This window comes from Rattus norvegicus, chromosome 19, assembly GCF_036323735.1.
Source record: "Rattus norvegicus strain BN/NHsdMcwi chromosome 19, GRCr8, whole genome shotgun sequence".
Classification (NCBI taxonomy): domain Eukaryota; kingdom Metazoa; phylum Chordata; class Mammalia; order Rodentia; family Muridae; genus Rattus; species Rattus norvegicus.
Window position 1 is genome coordinate 55,650,749 of NC_086037.1, and position 15,644 is coordinate 55,666,392.

General features: G+C 46.3%; 2 protein-coding genes across 5 annotated transcripts in view; one reads left to right on the top strand and one right to left on the bottom strand.

The window, feature by feature from the left end:
* Il34 (interleukin 34) overlaps positions 1 to 15,644 on the bottom strand; it is a 66,209-nt gene that overhangs the window by 26,381 nt on the left and 24,184 nt on the right. The window lies entirely within an intron of this gene.
* Rpl29l3 (ribosomal protein L29 like 3) lies at positions 12,807 to 13,483 on the top strand. The gene has a single exon (XM_039098242.2). The coding sequence runs from the start codon at positions 12,895 to 12,897 to the stop codon at positions 13,363 to 13,365; it is 471 nt and encodes a 156-aa protein (XP_038954170.1). The 5' UTR covers positions 12,807 to 12,894; the 3' UTR covers positions 13,366 to 13,483.

Sequence of the window (15,644 nt, forward strand, 5' to 3'; positions counted from 1 at the left end):
TATCTGTGTCTCAGTGTGTGTGCACATCTATGACAGTTTCATGAGATTGGTTCTCGCCTCCCACCTTTAGATGGGTTCCAGGGATCAAACTCAAGTCTCCAGGATCGAGAGGCAAGTACTTTACCCACTAAACCACCTTGCGGGCTCTGCTCCCCACTTCTACCTGCCTGAGCCCAGAGCTAACCACAGCTCTGGCATTTGCTGTGACTTCAGAGTCCGTGCTGTCTGCACTCCCGGCCAAAGCTCTCGTCACTTAGGGAGAGTTGCTGAGTGGCCTCTTAACTCATTTTGTTTTCCAGTTGACTTCTTCCCCGCCAAGCAAGCTAAGGCTGTAGCAGCATAGCTTTGCCAGCATGTCTGATATGAAGGAGATACTGCTCTTTCCTCTAACCATATCCTCTGATATCTGATCGGATTCAGGCCTGTGAGGTTTATTTCCAAGCAGCCGTTCCTCCGGCCCAGACTGACTGGGTTCTATACTGACTTTATTTAGAAAATTCACAGCCACTGGAATGATTATTTCCCCCTCTTAGACAGTCTTACTATGTGGCTTTTTCTGGCCTAGAACACTTTATTATAAATCATACTGGCCTTGAAATCACAGAGATCTGCCTGCCTTTGCCTCACAGGTGCTGGGTATTAACTGCACAGGCTACCATGCCCCAGTTAATTTATTACATTTTTGGATCGTTCGTGTTAAGGGGGAGCACATGCATGCCACAGCGCATGTGTGGAGGTCAGAGGACAATTTTTGGGTGTCAATTACCTTCTTCCATCATGGGCATCCCGGGGTTAAATTTAGGCTGTTGGCTGGCTTGGGCCGAGCACTTTAACCTCTGTATTATCCCATCAGCCCCTGGAGAACTCTGGGTCCAGGGTCCAAAGGGAATTAAAGAGGTGTTAAGATGCATTAGCACTCCAGTTGGGATGTATTGAAAACAAATGAGAGTGTGTGTGTGTGTGTGTGAACAAATACCTCTTTTTTAAAAAAGTTTAGCACTGCCTGAGTCTTTTCCATAGCACATCAGTTCCCAGGCCCCCTCAAGACATTTGGCAAAACCACTGGAGATGGTTGGTGGCCATGACTGAAGGTGTGGGCATGACTGGAATCTAATGACCCAAAGGGAAGGATGATCTAATGGTCTAGAAGTGCAGCCTCACGATGATTCTAGCCCCAGATCTCAACGTCACCAGCACCAGGATACCAGCTCCATCCTGGGAGGGAAAAGGTAAAAAATAACGAGGAAGGGTTTCGGTGTGTTCTTGTCCTTGCTTTAGCTGGTTCTTTGTTTTTTGACTTTTTGTTTTTTTGTTTTTTTTTTTATCACTCGTGTGTCTCTCTGTGATGTGTACATGTAGGGATGAACTTGTGCAGGCACGCAGAGAGGTCAGAGGACAACTTCCAGGAGCTGGTTCTGTCCTGCCACTGTGGATGCCAGGAAGTCAGGTACCAGGCTTTCATGGAAGGCAGGTTTACCAACTGAGCTACCTTGACATCTGGTTTGGGGGTTTTTGAGACACTGTGTAGCCCAGACTGGCCGAGAGGTTGTGATCTTCCTGCCTCGGCCTCCAAGTGTTGGGACTGTAGGTATGCACCATCCTGCCCAGATAAACTCAGTGCTATTTACAACAAGATCCGGGATCCTCGGAACAGTATCTAAGCTGGCCATAGCACATGAGCCATGTTGAGAAAATTGTCTAAATAATTACATGACGTAAGAGAGTCAGGGTGCCACCAGTCACAGGAGATAAACGATGACAGTTCACTAAAGGTCTGTGGCAGAGGGGGCTGCAAACTTCAGGAGCATTCTGAGAAGTCTACCCTGGACATGGTCCTTGCAGACAACACTTATGAAGCACCTACTACGTCCCTGGGACCATTCCAGAAAGATACATACAGGCCATTGGGAAGCAGAATTATAAGTAAATAAGAAGACAGCATCATGGGAAATTGTATGTAGACTGTCAAGGGACTGGAAGGAAGTGGGGATAGGGAAGCAAATCTGTTTTCTCAGGGATCGCAATGACACCAGCTCAGAACCACCATCTCCACCTAGCTCTGTCGCCCTGGGATCACGCCTTTGATCCCAGCACTCAGGGAGGCAGAGCCAGGCACATCTCTGGGAGCTCAAGACCAGCCTGGTCTATATCCAGAGTTCTAGGTAGACAGGGCTACACGGTGAGACCTTTTCTTAAAAACAAACAAACAACAAACAACACTAGAAAGAGACCCCACCATCACAACAAAAACACTCCTCCCCAACAAAACTAAACAAACAAACAAAGAGACTAGAGAAATGACCATGACTGGAGTACTGTCCTGTGAGCATAGGGACCTGAGTCCCGATCCCAGCATTCATGTAAAAAGCTGGGTGGTGTGCACCTGAAATCCCAGTGCTGGGAAGAGGCAGGAGGAGCCCAGAGGGCTCAGTAGCCAGTCAGTTCAGTCAGTTCCACCAAATCAGTGAGTTCCAGGTTCATTGAGAGCCTCATTCTCAAGAAAGAAGGTGAGAAGCAGAAGAGAAAGACGTTCAACTTTTTTTTTTTTTTTTTTTTGGTTCTTTTTTTCGGAGCTGGGGATCGAACCCAGGGAAGACGTTCAACTTTAACCTCTGACCTCAGGAGTACACACAAGAATGTGCACCTGTACACATACAGATCACACACACACACACACACACACACACACACACACACACACACACACACAAGGAAAGTGGAAAGCAAGAGGAAAACAACTGGCTGCGACCTGTGGCCTCTAAAGGCATGTGTACACATGTACAAAAGAACCTTAACCTACACATGTACACATGAACACGTGTATAGATGAAAAACTAAAAGTAAAGTTGAAAAACAAATATGTGTTTGTTTGCTGCTATATTTGTTTTGTAGAGGGCATGCCCACGCTGGCTAATCTTGTCAACTTCCTGGGTTCGGCATCACCATGGAAACAGATCTCTTGGGCACATCTGGGAGGGCTTTTCTAGGTTAGGCTAGCTGAGGTGAGAAGAGACACCCTACACGTGAGTGGCTCTACCCAGAAGGCTTGGATCCTCCCCTGAATAAAAAGGGGAGAGCAATTTGAACAGCACCATTCACCTCTCTGTGTCCCCACTGAAGATACAACAGGACCAGTCATCTCATGCTCTGGCCACCATAGCTTCCCCATCTGTACCACTGAACTGTGAGACAAAACAAACCTTTCTTTCCATCATTTAATATAGCATCTAATTAATATAATACAGTTCCTTAAACAGAGCACAAACCAAATGCCTACCCCTGGAAGACTGGACAGAGAGAGAATGCTGTAATAACACCATGGTCTGCTACACAATGATCAAAAGAAACAAGCTTCCACCTTAAGCATCAACATGGATGAGGCTCAAAAGCAGATATAAAAGATTGCATGCTCTGTGATTGCATTTATTGGAGTGCAAGGATAGGGTTTGTTTGTTTGTTTTTTTTGTTTGTTTGTTTGTTTGTTTATCTATAGTCATAGATACCAACCGTAGTTACCCAGGATGGGCAGTGCTGATTGGGGCTGGCTAGAAGGAACACGAGAGAACTTTGTGGGACACTGAGAATGCTCCATGTCTTGCCTGGAGTGGATAATGTTACACAGTTTTCAGGTTACCGTTGCGGCGATCTCCGCACCTCCCGCTCTCATGAGGAGAGGGAGTAGAGACACAGATACTACCACACCGCCGTGGAGAGTTCACACACAAGTACCAGGAGCTGCTGTAACCACAGCAAGCCGCCCCACTCCCCCTTCCGGCCTGCAGGAAGAGCAGAGCCCTACTGACACCTTGGTTGTGACTCTCTTGCCTCCAGACCTGTGAGAGAGCACAGCTGTGCTGCTATAATTAGCAATCAAGTTCACGGTATACGTTACAGTACCAGGCTAGCACATTGCACACGTAGGTTCTACAGGCCTTATTTAAAGTAAGCTATACTTCTGAACTTAAAAATAAACAAGAGCTCTTTGCAAACAGCGAGCTGCTGAGGCCTCACCCTGGCTGGCGCTCCCTCTAGTCTGACAGAACAGCTTCCGGGGTATAATCCAGTATTGCTCAGAAACTTGAAGGTAGCCACCATCTGCGTGCTGCCAAGGTTGACCCGGCCCATTTCCTCGTGCTCATGAACATGTGAAACTACATGTGAGCTGGGGAGCTGCTGACTCAAGAGTAAAGAGTAGCCGTGGCTCTCGTAACGACCCAGGTTGGATTCCCAGCACCCAGGTGCTGGCTTGAAATCCGGATGCTCTCTTCTGACATCGGTGGGCACCAAGCAGGCAGAACAGTTGTGTGTGTATAAAATAATAAAATGAATAAATCTTAAAAATATTTGACAAATATTTCCTCAGCCAGTATGCCCAGTGCACCTCCTCAGATGTAAATGTCACATGGCCCATCCGTAGCCCTGCCTAAGAGACCCACTGCATGGATGCAGTGTTCAGATGCAACTCAAACACCTTTACATAGAGTGGTTGGTTGTCCCCAGAACACAGATCACAGAGAAGCCTTGCTTAGGAACTGGGAGGTTTCTGTTTGCTCATAGATTCATGTTCTGGAAAGATCTTCAACCCCATTCCTTTGCTCTCTGCAGCTCAGGCAGTCACAAAAGGAAAAACTCGACAATTTTTATAATTTGCGTTTTAAAGATTTTTTTTTGTTGTATGTGTATGACTGAATGTTGTATGTGTCTGCATGCTGAACAGTGAGAAAGACACCCAACCTTGATCTAACCTCTGGTCTCAGGAGTACACGCCAGCAAGTGCACCTGAACACATATGTATACAACACATGTATGTGCACACACACACCATGTAAAGTGGAAAGCAAGAGGAAAATGCTTTGACCTGTAGCCCCTATAGGCAATGTGTACACATGTGCATAAGCACATCTACCTACACATGAACATGCATACATGCACACATAAAAAAACCAAAAGTCTGGGCTGGAGAGATGGCTCATCGATTAAGAGCACTCCCTTCTCTTCTGGAGGTCCTGAGTTCAAATCCCAGCAACCACACAGTGGCTAACAACCATCTGTAATGGGATCTATCTGATGTGTCTGAAGACAGTGACAGTGTACTCATATAAATAAAATAAATATATCACATGTGTGTGTGTCAAATTGGAAAGAGTGAAAAAATAAACATGTATGTATATATACTAATACCTGGACTGCCTGTCCTCCTGGTGCCCACGGAGACCAGAAGAGGGCATCAGATCCCCTGGAGTCACAGGCAGTAGTGGTTGCTGGAAACAAAAACTGAAGTCCTCTGAAAGAGCAACAAGCACTCTTAAATGCTGAGCCCTTTCCTCCAGCCCTCAAGAGATTAATTTTGATTTTTCGTTTGTGTGAACGTGGGGCGGGTGGTACCTGCAGAGACCCAAAGAGGACATCAGAATCCTAAAATCATGACTACAGGCAGTTGTGCCTCACCAAACGTGAGTGCTGGGAACTGAACTCTGAGCCTCTGGAAGAGCAGAAAGTTCTCTAAACCATAGAGGCATCAAAACAGGCCTGGGAGTAATCTTAAATGCTTTCCTCTGGCTTCACGGTGCAAACCCACGACCCTGAGTACTGGGGAGCCACCTGCCTCGGCACACTCTGCGTGTGTCCACATGGGGGTGGAGTCAGCCAAAGTCAGAGGACACTGAAGGCATAGATGAACCTAGCCCAGACCACTACTGGGTTTGCTAGCCACACACAGTCTCCTCCCATTTGCCGGCAGCCTTCCACACACTGGGGGAATTTTCCATGCCTGAACTCTAACCTCGCTGCATTCCACGACAAAGACGGAGGGAGGAACTCACAACCTTCTAGTTCTTTTTTTTTTTTTTTTTGGTTCTTTTTTTCGGAGCTGGGGATCGAACCCAGGGCCTTGCGCTTCCTAGGTAAGCGCTCTACCACTGAGCTAAATCCCCAGCCCCAACAACCTTCTAGTTCTGACGAGGAAGCAGAGGGAGGAGAAACTGATGGTTCCCAGTCAGAGGCTTCAGCTCAGACAGCCCAGAAAACACCCACTGCTTCATTCTCATCTTGGGAAAGGGTCTTGCCATGTAGCCAGCCTCTCTGCAAACTCTCAGACCTCTGCTTCTGCCATTTAATGAGATGACAGGCACATGTTATCATCGGGTCAGAGTAAAACACTGTCCTTTTTAAAGATTTTTTAAAAAATGTAAGAGTGTGTGCATTTGTGCGTGTGTTTCTGTGTGAGCATAGGTGCCTGCAGGGTCTAGAAGGATCTCTAGTAGGCGGAGCTGCAGTTATGTGGTTGCGGATTTCCCATTGTGGGTGCTGAGAACCTAACTCAGGTCCTCTGCAGGAGAAATCTTCATTTTCCCTAAATTTTTTGAAATTTGCATTCTCAACCTCTGGGCCATCTCTCTAGCCTCTACCCTGCTATCTTAACCTCTGGGACATCCAGCTGAGTGCCAAAGCCACATGAGATGTGACCCAGGACCCAAAGGCTTTCCTTTGTTTATGAGTCAGATCCTTTAGCCATTTTCCCACATTTCGTTCTTCTTGAGAAAATTACCGCAATGACTCCCAAGCTAAGAACAGACCAGAGACTCCAAGCCTGTTGGGACATCCTCCAACGCATAAACAGAACACAGTGTACAGGATGCGGGCTCTTGGGCTATACTGGTGGGCAATTCCGGTTCTCCCTGTCCACTCATTACTCTGGGAAGGTCCAGGAGCTGGGATTCCTAGGAGGGATCGAACTGGTAACTGCTTATTTCAGGGCAGGACGTGTAGTATGTAGCTACGGACTCTGCATGTGCCTGCAGAGCAGTCCACAGTGGTTAGAGACTCTGCAGATGGGTAATGCGGGACACTAAAGGACAGAAAGGAATTTATCCCAGGAGTACAAGGACAGCTCGATATTAAGAAAACTTGTCATGCAACATAGTAACAGGCCTTAGCATATGTAGGTGTGGAACAAACACTTTACAAAACCCAGCATCCTTTCCTGATAGAAGTGAGGAGTAATGGGTAATTCCATACTTTGAGATTTTTGGTTTTATTATTTTAAATCACGTGTATTTGTGTGTGGATATGCACAGGTGCGTGCAGTACCCAAGGAGGCCAGGAGGGGGCGTCACAAATCCAAATCCCTGCAAGAGAGTCCTGTACTTGATGGATACTTCCTTAACTGGATGGAATGTATCCACCTCAGACAAAGGCTAGAATATGACTTAATTTAGAGCCATTAGAATTTTCACTAAAGACGGGAACAGCACAGCATAGGCAGGCCAACGCAGTCACAGAGGCAAAATAAAACCATAAGAATGGGAGAAGTAAATTATCATTAAATTATCATTCCCACTGTAGATCATAGGACTATCAGACTAGAACATCCAAGATCATCACAAAGAGAGTGAGAAATCAGATGAAAATATCTACATAAGAAAAGGGCCAGCAGGCTCAACACAAGCCTGACCTGCTGTATCTGAAGACAGCTACAGTGTGTGTGTATATATATATGTCTTTTTAAAAAATCATTAAAAGGAACCCTGTCTCAAGAAACAAAAAAAAAAAATTTTTTTGTAAACCTTAGTAGACAAAAGGGTAGGAATGTGCTGGATGTGGGTGGTATATGCCTTTAATTCCAGCGTTGAGGAAACTGAGGCAGGTGATTGCTTTGAGTTTGAGCCAGTCTGGTCTATATAGTGAGGTCCAGGACAAAGGTTACATAGTGAGACCATGGCTAAAAAAAGAGAAAAAGAAAAAGAAAAAGAAAAAGAAAAAGAAAAAGAAAAGCTGAGAGGTTCCATTCCCAGCACCCACATGGTCATCCTGGGGAATCTGACGCCCTCTGCTGGCCGTCTCAGGCACAGGCGCACACACGGTACACAGATACGCATGCAGACAGCAAACATACAATAAATAAAAACAAACACATAAAGACCATGAATGAGAACCAATCGACACAGATTCCAAGGCAAAGGGCGGCAGTTTCTGAAACATATCCAAATTCCTGCGAGAAAAGGGGGGTTATGAAAAATAACTTATTAAACAGCTTCTCTGTGTAGCAAGGAAGGGAGCCGTCTGGAAAGAAACCCGGGTATCTCTTCTTCCCGCCACGAGCCAGGATGAATTCCAAAGGGGTAAAATTTTGAATGGAAAAATAACAGAAGAGAACACAAGGCACATCTCTGTTATCTGAAAGCGAGGAAGGCTTTCGTATCTAAGATTAAACATTTTAAAGTAATCAATGAAGAGTCGCTCGACTACCTAAAAATATAAATGTCTGAAGGACGGACAGACAAGATGGCTCAGCAAATAGAGGCGTTTGCTGCCAAGCCTGGTAAAACTCCAGTTCAATCCCTAGGACCTGCAGTGTGGAGAGCAAGAACTCACTTCCGGAATTGTCCTCTGACCTCCACTTGTGGCAGGCACACGCCCCCTACCCATGAAAAAACTAAAGAACTCGGGGCTGGGGATTTAGCTCAGTGGTAGAGCGCTTGCCTAGGAAGCGCAAGGCCCTGGGTTCGGTCCCCAGCTCCGAAAAAAAGAACAAAAAAAAAAAAAAAACAAAAACAAAAAAAAACCCTAAAGAACAATTGGGTACTCCAGAGTGTGGAGAGAGGAGTTGCGGGCAGTATTCTTTGTTACTACCCAGCTTTCCCCTTGGAGAATACCCAATAAATGTTTCCTTCTAAGAAAAGGAGACAGAAATGTTACATTGGGTGTAACTGTACCCAGAGATGTAAAGAGCTCTGGGCAATAAAAGAGAAAAGTCAACACTTCTATTTCTGAAATAAGAATATAAATAAGAAAGTATACATGACATTCTGGGTTCCATCTCCAGCAAGGCATAAACTGGGCATACTGGTGCCCACCTATGATGCCAACAACCGTGCAATGGAGTAGAAGGGATAATTTCACTTAAGTGAAAAAGTCTAGCAGGTAAGGATGAACAGTTCAAGGCCATCCTTGGATACATGATGTTCACAGTGGATTCCAAGCAGGGATATTTAAGAGGCTCTCTTTTTTTTTTTTTTTTTTTTTTTCGGAGCTGGGAACCGAACCCAGGGCCTTGCGCTTCCTAGGTAAGCGCTCTACCACTGAGCTAAATCCCCAGCCCCTTAAGAGGCTCTCTTGAGAGGGCAGAAGGAGCTGGGAAAGGTTATCAGCCTTTCATCATAGACTCCGGACATCCCCTCCTGCCCTCTTCCCAATTGTCTGTGACTGCTCCAGCCGTATGTAGTCTCTGGAGATGCTGGTGCACAGTGGATGGAAGATTAACAGGAGGGAGACGCCATCTATGGAACTGTGGAGAAACTGACCCAACCATGCCGGGTCAGACTGTTTGGTGAGACAGCTGTTTCAGGGTCACCCATGCTCCCGTGAGACTTAATTTCTCATCCATGTGCCTGTAAACAAATCCAATCAAACCATTGGTTCATCCAGCCAGACTTGCTGTCTTTGGTCATCCCTTTGGGCTGTCTTTGGTGCCCTACTGAGGTGAGTAGACTCATGGCTCATGCTCATGTGATCTCAGAAGCTAGCTCAATAGATAGCCATCGATAGTGTTTAAATACACTATAAATTAAAGTCCTTTCATAACACCTTCCAACGAAGGCCATACCAAATCATTATCATTCAGCTATCAGATGGGTACAGAGCCAGAGCCTGTCAAGGTAACAAAATGATAATTTATCTCCCAAAGACGATTGATGCGTAGTTTGGTGCTTACTTTGTGAGAGAAGAGTTGGCACCGTCCCTCAGAATTGCTAAAGCAGATATCTAGCTATCAACTCCATGTCTGGGAACCCACCTCGAGTGTGTAATGCACACCTGCAGAAAGCCACCTAGACAAGGTTGTTCTGAAAACAGGATGAGAAGAAGGTGAGTGTTCACCACAGCGGAGGGCACAGACAATCATCTCCACTAAGATAAAGCTCACAGGTTGGGGATTTAGCTCAGCGGTAGAGCGCTTGCCTAGCAAGCACAAGGCCCTGGGTTCGATCCCCAACTCTGAAAAAAAAGGAAATTAAAAAAAAAAAAAGATAAAGCACACGGCAATGTGGATTCTGGCTGCAAACTGCTTGACAGAGTTTGTGTGTCCACGAAGAGAGTCTGTTACGATAATTCACACTCCAAAGTAAAAGGCCAGTGGCTCAGAATTTTCTCACAAACAAAGCATCTTTAAAGGGAGATGGTGGGGCTGGAGAGATGGCTCAGTGGTTAAGAGCACTGATTGCTCTTCCAGAGGTCCTGAGTTCAAATCCCAGCAACCACATGGTGGCTCACAACCATCTATAATGAGATCTGATGCCCTCTTCTGGTGTGTCTGAAGACAGCTACAGTGTACTCATATACATTAAATAAATAAATCTTTAAAAAAAAATAAAAAAAAAAATAAAGGGAGATGGTGGAGGCAACAAGAAGGCTCAGCCAATGAAAGCACTCATTACCAGGCCTGACGACCTGTGTTCTCCCCACCAGAACCCACATGGCGGGCAGAAAGAGAGAACCGTCTCCTGCCTCCATACATGCACTGTGGGACATACACGTGTGCACACATGCACACACACACAATTTTAAAACCTAAAACACAAAACAAAACAACAACAACAACAACAACAACAACAACAGGGACTGAAGAGCTGGCTCGCTAGTTAAGAGTGCTTGCTGCTCTTGCCGAGGGCTCCAGGTTACTTCCCGGCATCTGTGTTGAGCAACTCACAAGCACATGTATTGCGAGCACCATGGAATCCGAGGTCCCCTTCTAGTCCTTATGGGCACTTGTGATCATCTGCAGATACCCGCACATAGGCATTCACATATTTGCATAAAAACAAAATATAGGGCTGGAGAAGTGGCTCAGAGATTAAGAGCACCAATGGTCTTCCAGAGGTCCTGAGTTCAAATCCCAGCACCCACATGGCGACTCAGAACCATCTGAAATGAGATCCTATGCCCTCATATACATAAAATAAATAAATAAATTAAAAAAAACAAAAAAAACAAAATATAAATAAAATGCTAAAATCAAAGTTCATCTTTGTTACTCAAGTCTACAGTTTCCTTTTTTTTTTTTCTTCTTTTTTTGGAGCTGGGGACCGAACCCAGGGCCTTGCGGTTGCTAGGCAAGCACTCTACCACTGAGCTAAATCCCCAATCCCAAGTCTACAGTTTCCTAAGATGTCTATTTCCTTCTCTTTTTTCCTTGCATTATACTAAAGGCAGGTTTATTGGGAAGCTGCTCTTAGCTGAGTTCACTGTTCACAGGCCCCGAGAATTGAGGCCAAGGGAGTAGCCATAAGGGGTGGGGGGTGAAGAGAAAGAAAGGGCATCTGCACAGAGAAGAGATGCAGAGATTCATTTTTTAAATTTATTTTTATTAGTTATAACTATGTGTATACAGAGGCCAATGACTTTTGATCCCTTGGAGCTGGATGAATGGATGTGCTGGGGACCACACTCAGGTCGTCCTGCAAAGCATTCTGTGCTCTTCCCCTCAGAGCCATCTCTCCGGACCCCTTGTTTTCTTTTTTTTAATTATATATCTGTGTATGTGTCTGTGAATGTGAATCTGGCCCCATGGAGGCCAGAAGAGAGAGTCAAATTCTCCTGGAGCTGGAGTTAAAAGTGCTTGTGAGCTGCTGGGTGTGGGTTCTGAAATCCACACTCAGGTTCTCTGGAAGAGCAGAACATGGTCTTCACTACCCAGCCATCTCTCCCACAATGTGATGGGCCTTTTGCCAGAAAACAATCCTGTCATCTAATAGACTTTTTGTCAGCATCCCAAAGCAAACTGAGAAATGCATGCATTACCAGTCCAGAAGTTTGGGGGAGCGAAGTGTTAAGGGACCAATAGAGGACAGGAGTCCTCAGTTATCTCGTGGGCTCGTCAGAAACAATACTCTGAAACTGCTACCTGGCAAGGGCAGGGACTGAGTGGTTATGGGATGTTTATGGGAAGAGAACTTCCCACCATTGTTCTTGGTTGTGTGGTTTAAACCACATGAATATATCACCTAAACAAAATATTAACTAGGACAAGAGACAAGTTCGTGAGTTCCTAAGCCTGGGCCAGGATCCACAATACCTACCTGGTTCCCTTCCTCATTTGTCATTAAAACAATCTGTCATCGGGTAACACTAAACACTCCCTAGCAGTTTTATTGCCTGTAAGAGTTCACTAACACCCACTAGACACAGCTTACACAGATAATGTTCCTGAAAGACATAGCAAGTTAGGAAGAGTGGGGATGTGAAGCCTCTGGTAAACCTTTGTTTCCTCTTAGGCAGGTGCAGGGGCCCATGGGAAAGGGACACCAAACTTGCTCTGCTGCATGCCTGCAACCCCAGCTCCAAGTGGAGAGAGCCAAGACGTGAAGACAGCCAAGACGTGAAGACTGCTGGGTCTTGCTTGCTTCTCATACAAAACTCAAGGCCCAAATTCAGTTAGGGACCCTGCTTCAAAGAACGGGTTGAAAGTGACAGAAGCATTCACCTCTTCCAGCCTCTAAGAGACAAGGGGACCTTCACATACTCGTGTGCACACATGTGGATATGCGCGTGAAAATCAACAACAGCTAGCAATAAAGGGGTAAAGGCACCTACTGCTGAGAATAATGAGGTGAAGACGGACCTAGGACCACATGGTAAGAGGAGAGAACCGACTCCCGCAGGGTAACCTACACACACACACACACACACACACACAAAAGGAGATAGTTCCAAACCTCAAATTTCAAAAAACCAAAACAACAGCAACACAACCCTCACTTTACGTCCAGCAGATGCAGTAGTCAAGCTTTGGCTATGCTGGATGTTAGGGCTGATATCTGCCTCTTAAAAAAACTTCATTGTGGCTTTTTTCTCTTCTGGGTCCCAAGCGCTGAAGGAGTCGCAGCTGACCGTGCAGACATGGCCAAGTCCAAGAACCACACCACACACAACCAGTCCCACAAATGGCACAGAAATGGCATCAAGAAACCCTGGTCACAAAGATACGAATCTCTTCAGGGGGTTGACCCCAAGTTCCTGAGGAACATGTGCTTTGCCAAGAAGCACGATAAGAAAGGGCTGAAGAGAATGCAGGCCAACAGCGCAAAGGCAGTAAGTGCACGCACAGTGGCCATCAAGGCCCTCGGGAAGCCTCAGGCCGTCAAGCCCAAGATGCCAAAGGGCCCCAGCCGCAAACTCAGCCGTCTGGCTTTCATCACTCACCCCAAGCTTCGGAAGTGGATTCAAAGCTACACGGCCAAGGGTTGTAGGCTCTGCCAACCAAAACCTAAGGTTCAAACCAAGGCAGAGGCCACAACCTCAGCTAAGGCCCAAGCTTCAGCTCCAGCCCAGGCTCCCAAGGGTGCCCAGGCCCCTGTGAAGGCCCCATAGAAAAGGCTCCTGCCAGTGTGAAGACAGATGGACTGCTGGGACACAACCACCTACACACTATCTGCAGATGACCAGTGTCCTATGCTGTTTTTACAAATAAACTTGAGACAAGAAGAAACCCTTCAGTGTGCTCAAAGAGGCCCCTGAGACACGGAGCAAGTGCCGAGTGCCCGTAATTCCAGTTAATCAAGGGACAGAGTCAGGAAAATCACAACTTCAAGGTCAGCCTTGGCAGCTTAGTCTGTGTGTGTGTGCGCGCGCGCGCACGTGTATGCATGTGTCCAGGACTTTGAACTCTATTTAACAAGTAAAAAAAGCTAAGCTTGGGGACAAAGGCCAGCAACTTACCCAAGGCTACTTAGGCAGTGACAACAGCAGGCTGTATGGAGTGGCTGCCATCTTTTAGGATACTCACTGGCCCTGTCTCCAGCCCAGATATAAACTTATCTGAGTCAGTACACAAAGCCAAGTCTCTAAGCCGCTTGGTTCTCTCTTCTTAACCACTGCTAACTGCTTAGCTCCAGTTGACCGCATCAATAGTCCCAGCCACACAAAGGTTTCACTTTAGTAGCTCTGGTATCTTGTTAACCACAGCTGTTTCTTCAGCCCCAGCTAGCCAAAACCACAGAATCTTCATAATCAAAACAACAATGGTCCTGATAAGTCTTTAATCTTCCCTCTGAAATTTCCCAAGCCAGGCCTCCATCTTCTGCACTGTTCTCAACATTATCTTCCAAGCTCCTACAGAACATCCCACAGAGCTCTTAACACCCAAAGGCTCTTCTAGTTCAAAGTTCCACAGTCCTTCCATAGTCCCCACTAAAACAAGGTCAGGTTGTCACAGGAGTACCCCACTATGCTGGTACCAGTTTGTCTTAGTCAGGGTTTCTATTCCTGCACAAACATCATGACCAAGAAGCAAACTGGAAAGGAAAGGGATTATTCAGCTTACACTTCTACATTGCTGTTCATCACCAAAGGAAGTCAGGACAGGAACTCACACAGCACAGGAACTTGGAGACAGGAGCCGATACAGAGACCATGGAGGGGTGCTGCTTACTGGCTTGCTTCCCCTGGCTTGCTCAGCTTGCTTTCTTACAGAACCCAGAACTACCAGCCCAGGGATCCAGGGATGGCACCACCCACCATGGGCCCTCCTATCTTTGATCACTAGTTGAGAAAGTGCCTTACAACTGGGTCTCATAAAATGAGGCATTTCCTCACAGGAGGCTCCTTTCTCTGTGGTAACTCTAGTTTGTGCCAAGTTGACACACAAAAACCAGGCAGTACGAGGCTGTACTTTTTCTTTGTTTCTTGGTGGCCTTTGAGAGGGGGTCTCACTCTATAGCCCAGGCTAACCAGAAACTCTTACATTCAGGTGATCCTCCTGCCCCAGATTCCTAAGGACCTGGAACTACAGGCACGCGACAGTGCACTTGACCAAGCTGTTGGCTGTTTTTTTGTTTGCTTTTTGAAATACAGTTGCAATATTTCTTTCTTCTCTTTCCTCCCTTCAAACCCTATCTTTTTTTTTTTTTTTTGGTTCTTTTTTCCGGAGCTGGGGACCGAACCCAGGGCCTTGCGCTTCCTAGGCAAGCGCTCTACCACTGAGCTAAGTCCCCAGCCCCTCAAACCCTATCTTATACCCCTCCCTGTTCTCCTTCAGACTCACAGCCTCTTTTTCTCCCACTGATCGCTATTGCATGTATGTATGAATATACAGACATATCACGGAATATAACCTTCTCAGACCATACAATGCTACCTGTGTGTGTTTTCGAGGCTGACCATTTGGCACTGGACAGCAAATCGGTGTGCTCTTCGCTGAGAAGAAAGGAAGCCTCTTCTGTTCCCAGCTTTCCCCAATTGTCTATAGTTCTTTGTGTAGGGTTGGAGCCTCCTGGGCTTTTCCCAGTCCACATTGGCATGTTCATTAGTGAGCCGTGTGCATGCATGTGTGCATGTGCATGTGTGCCTATGTGTGTATTAATGTGCTTTGGACAAAACGTATTCTGTAGCCAAGTCACCTTCTTTTCTGGATGCGCACTCTGACAGGACCTGCTGTGGGACTTTGAGGAAGGCAGCAAGCGTGTGCCTGAGACTATGGGCGGCAGAGTCAGAGGGGAGCTGGTGTGGAAAAGCTGAGACGCCTTCTCGCCGATGGCTCAAGACCCTGAAGACCCCCAGATTTATACTGGATGAATTGTTTTGTCAATTTACTTCATAACTCTAACAAAAAGGCTACTGAAAGCTGACAAGATGGGTGGACTTGCCATGGT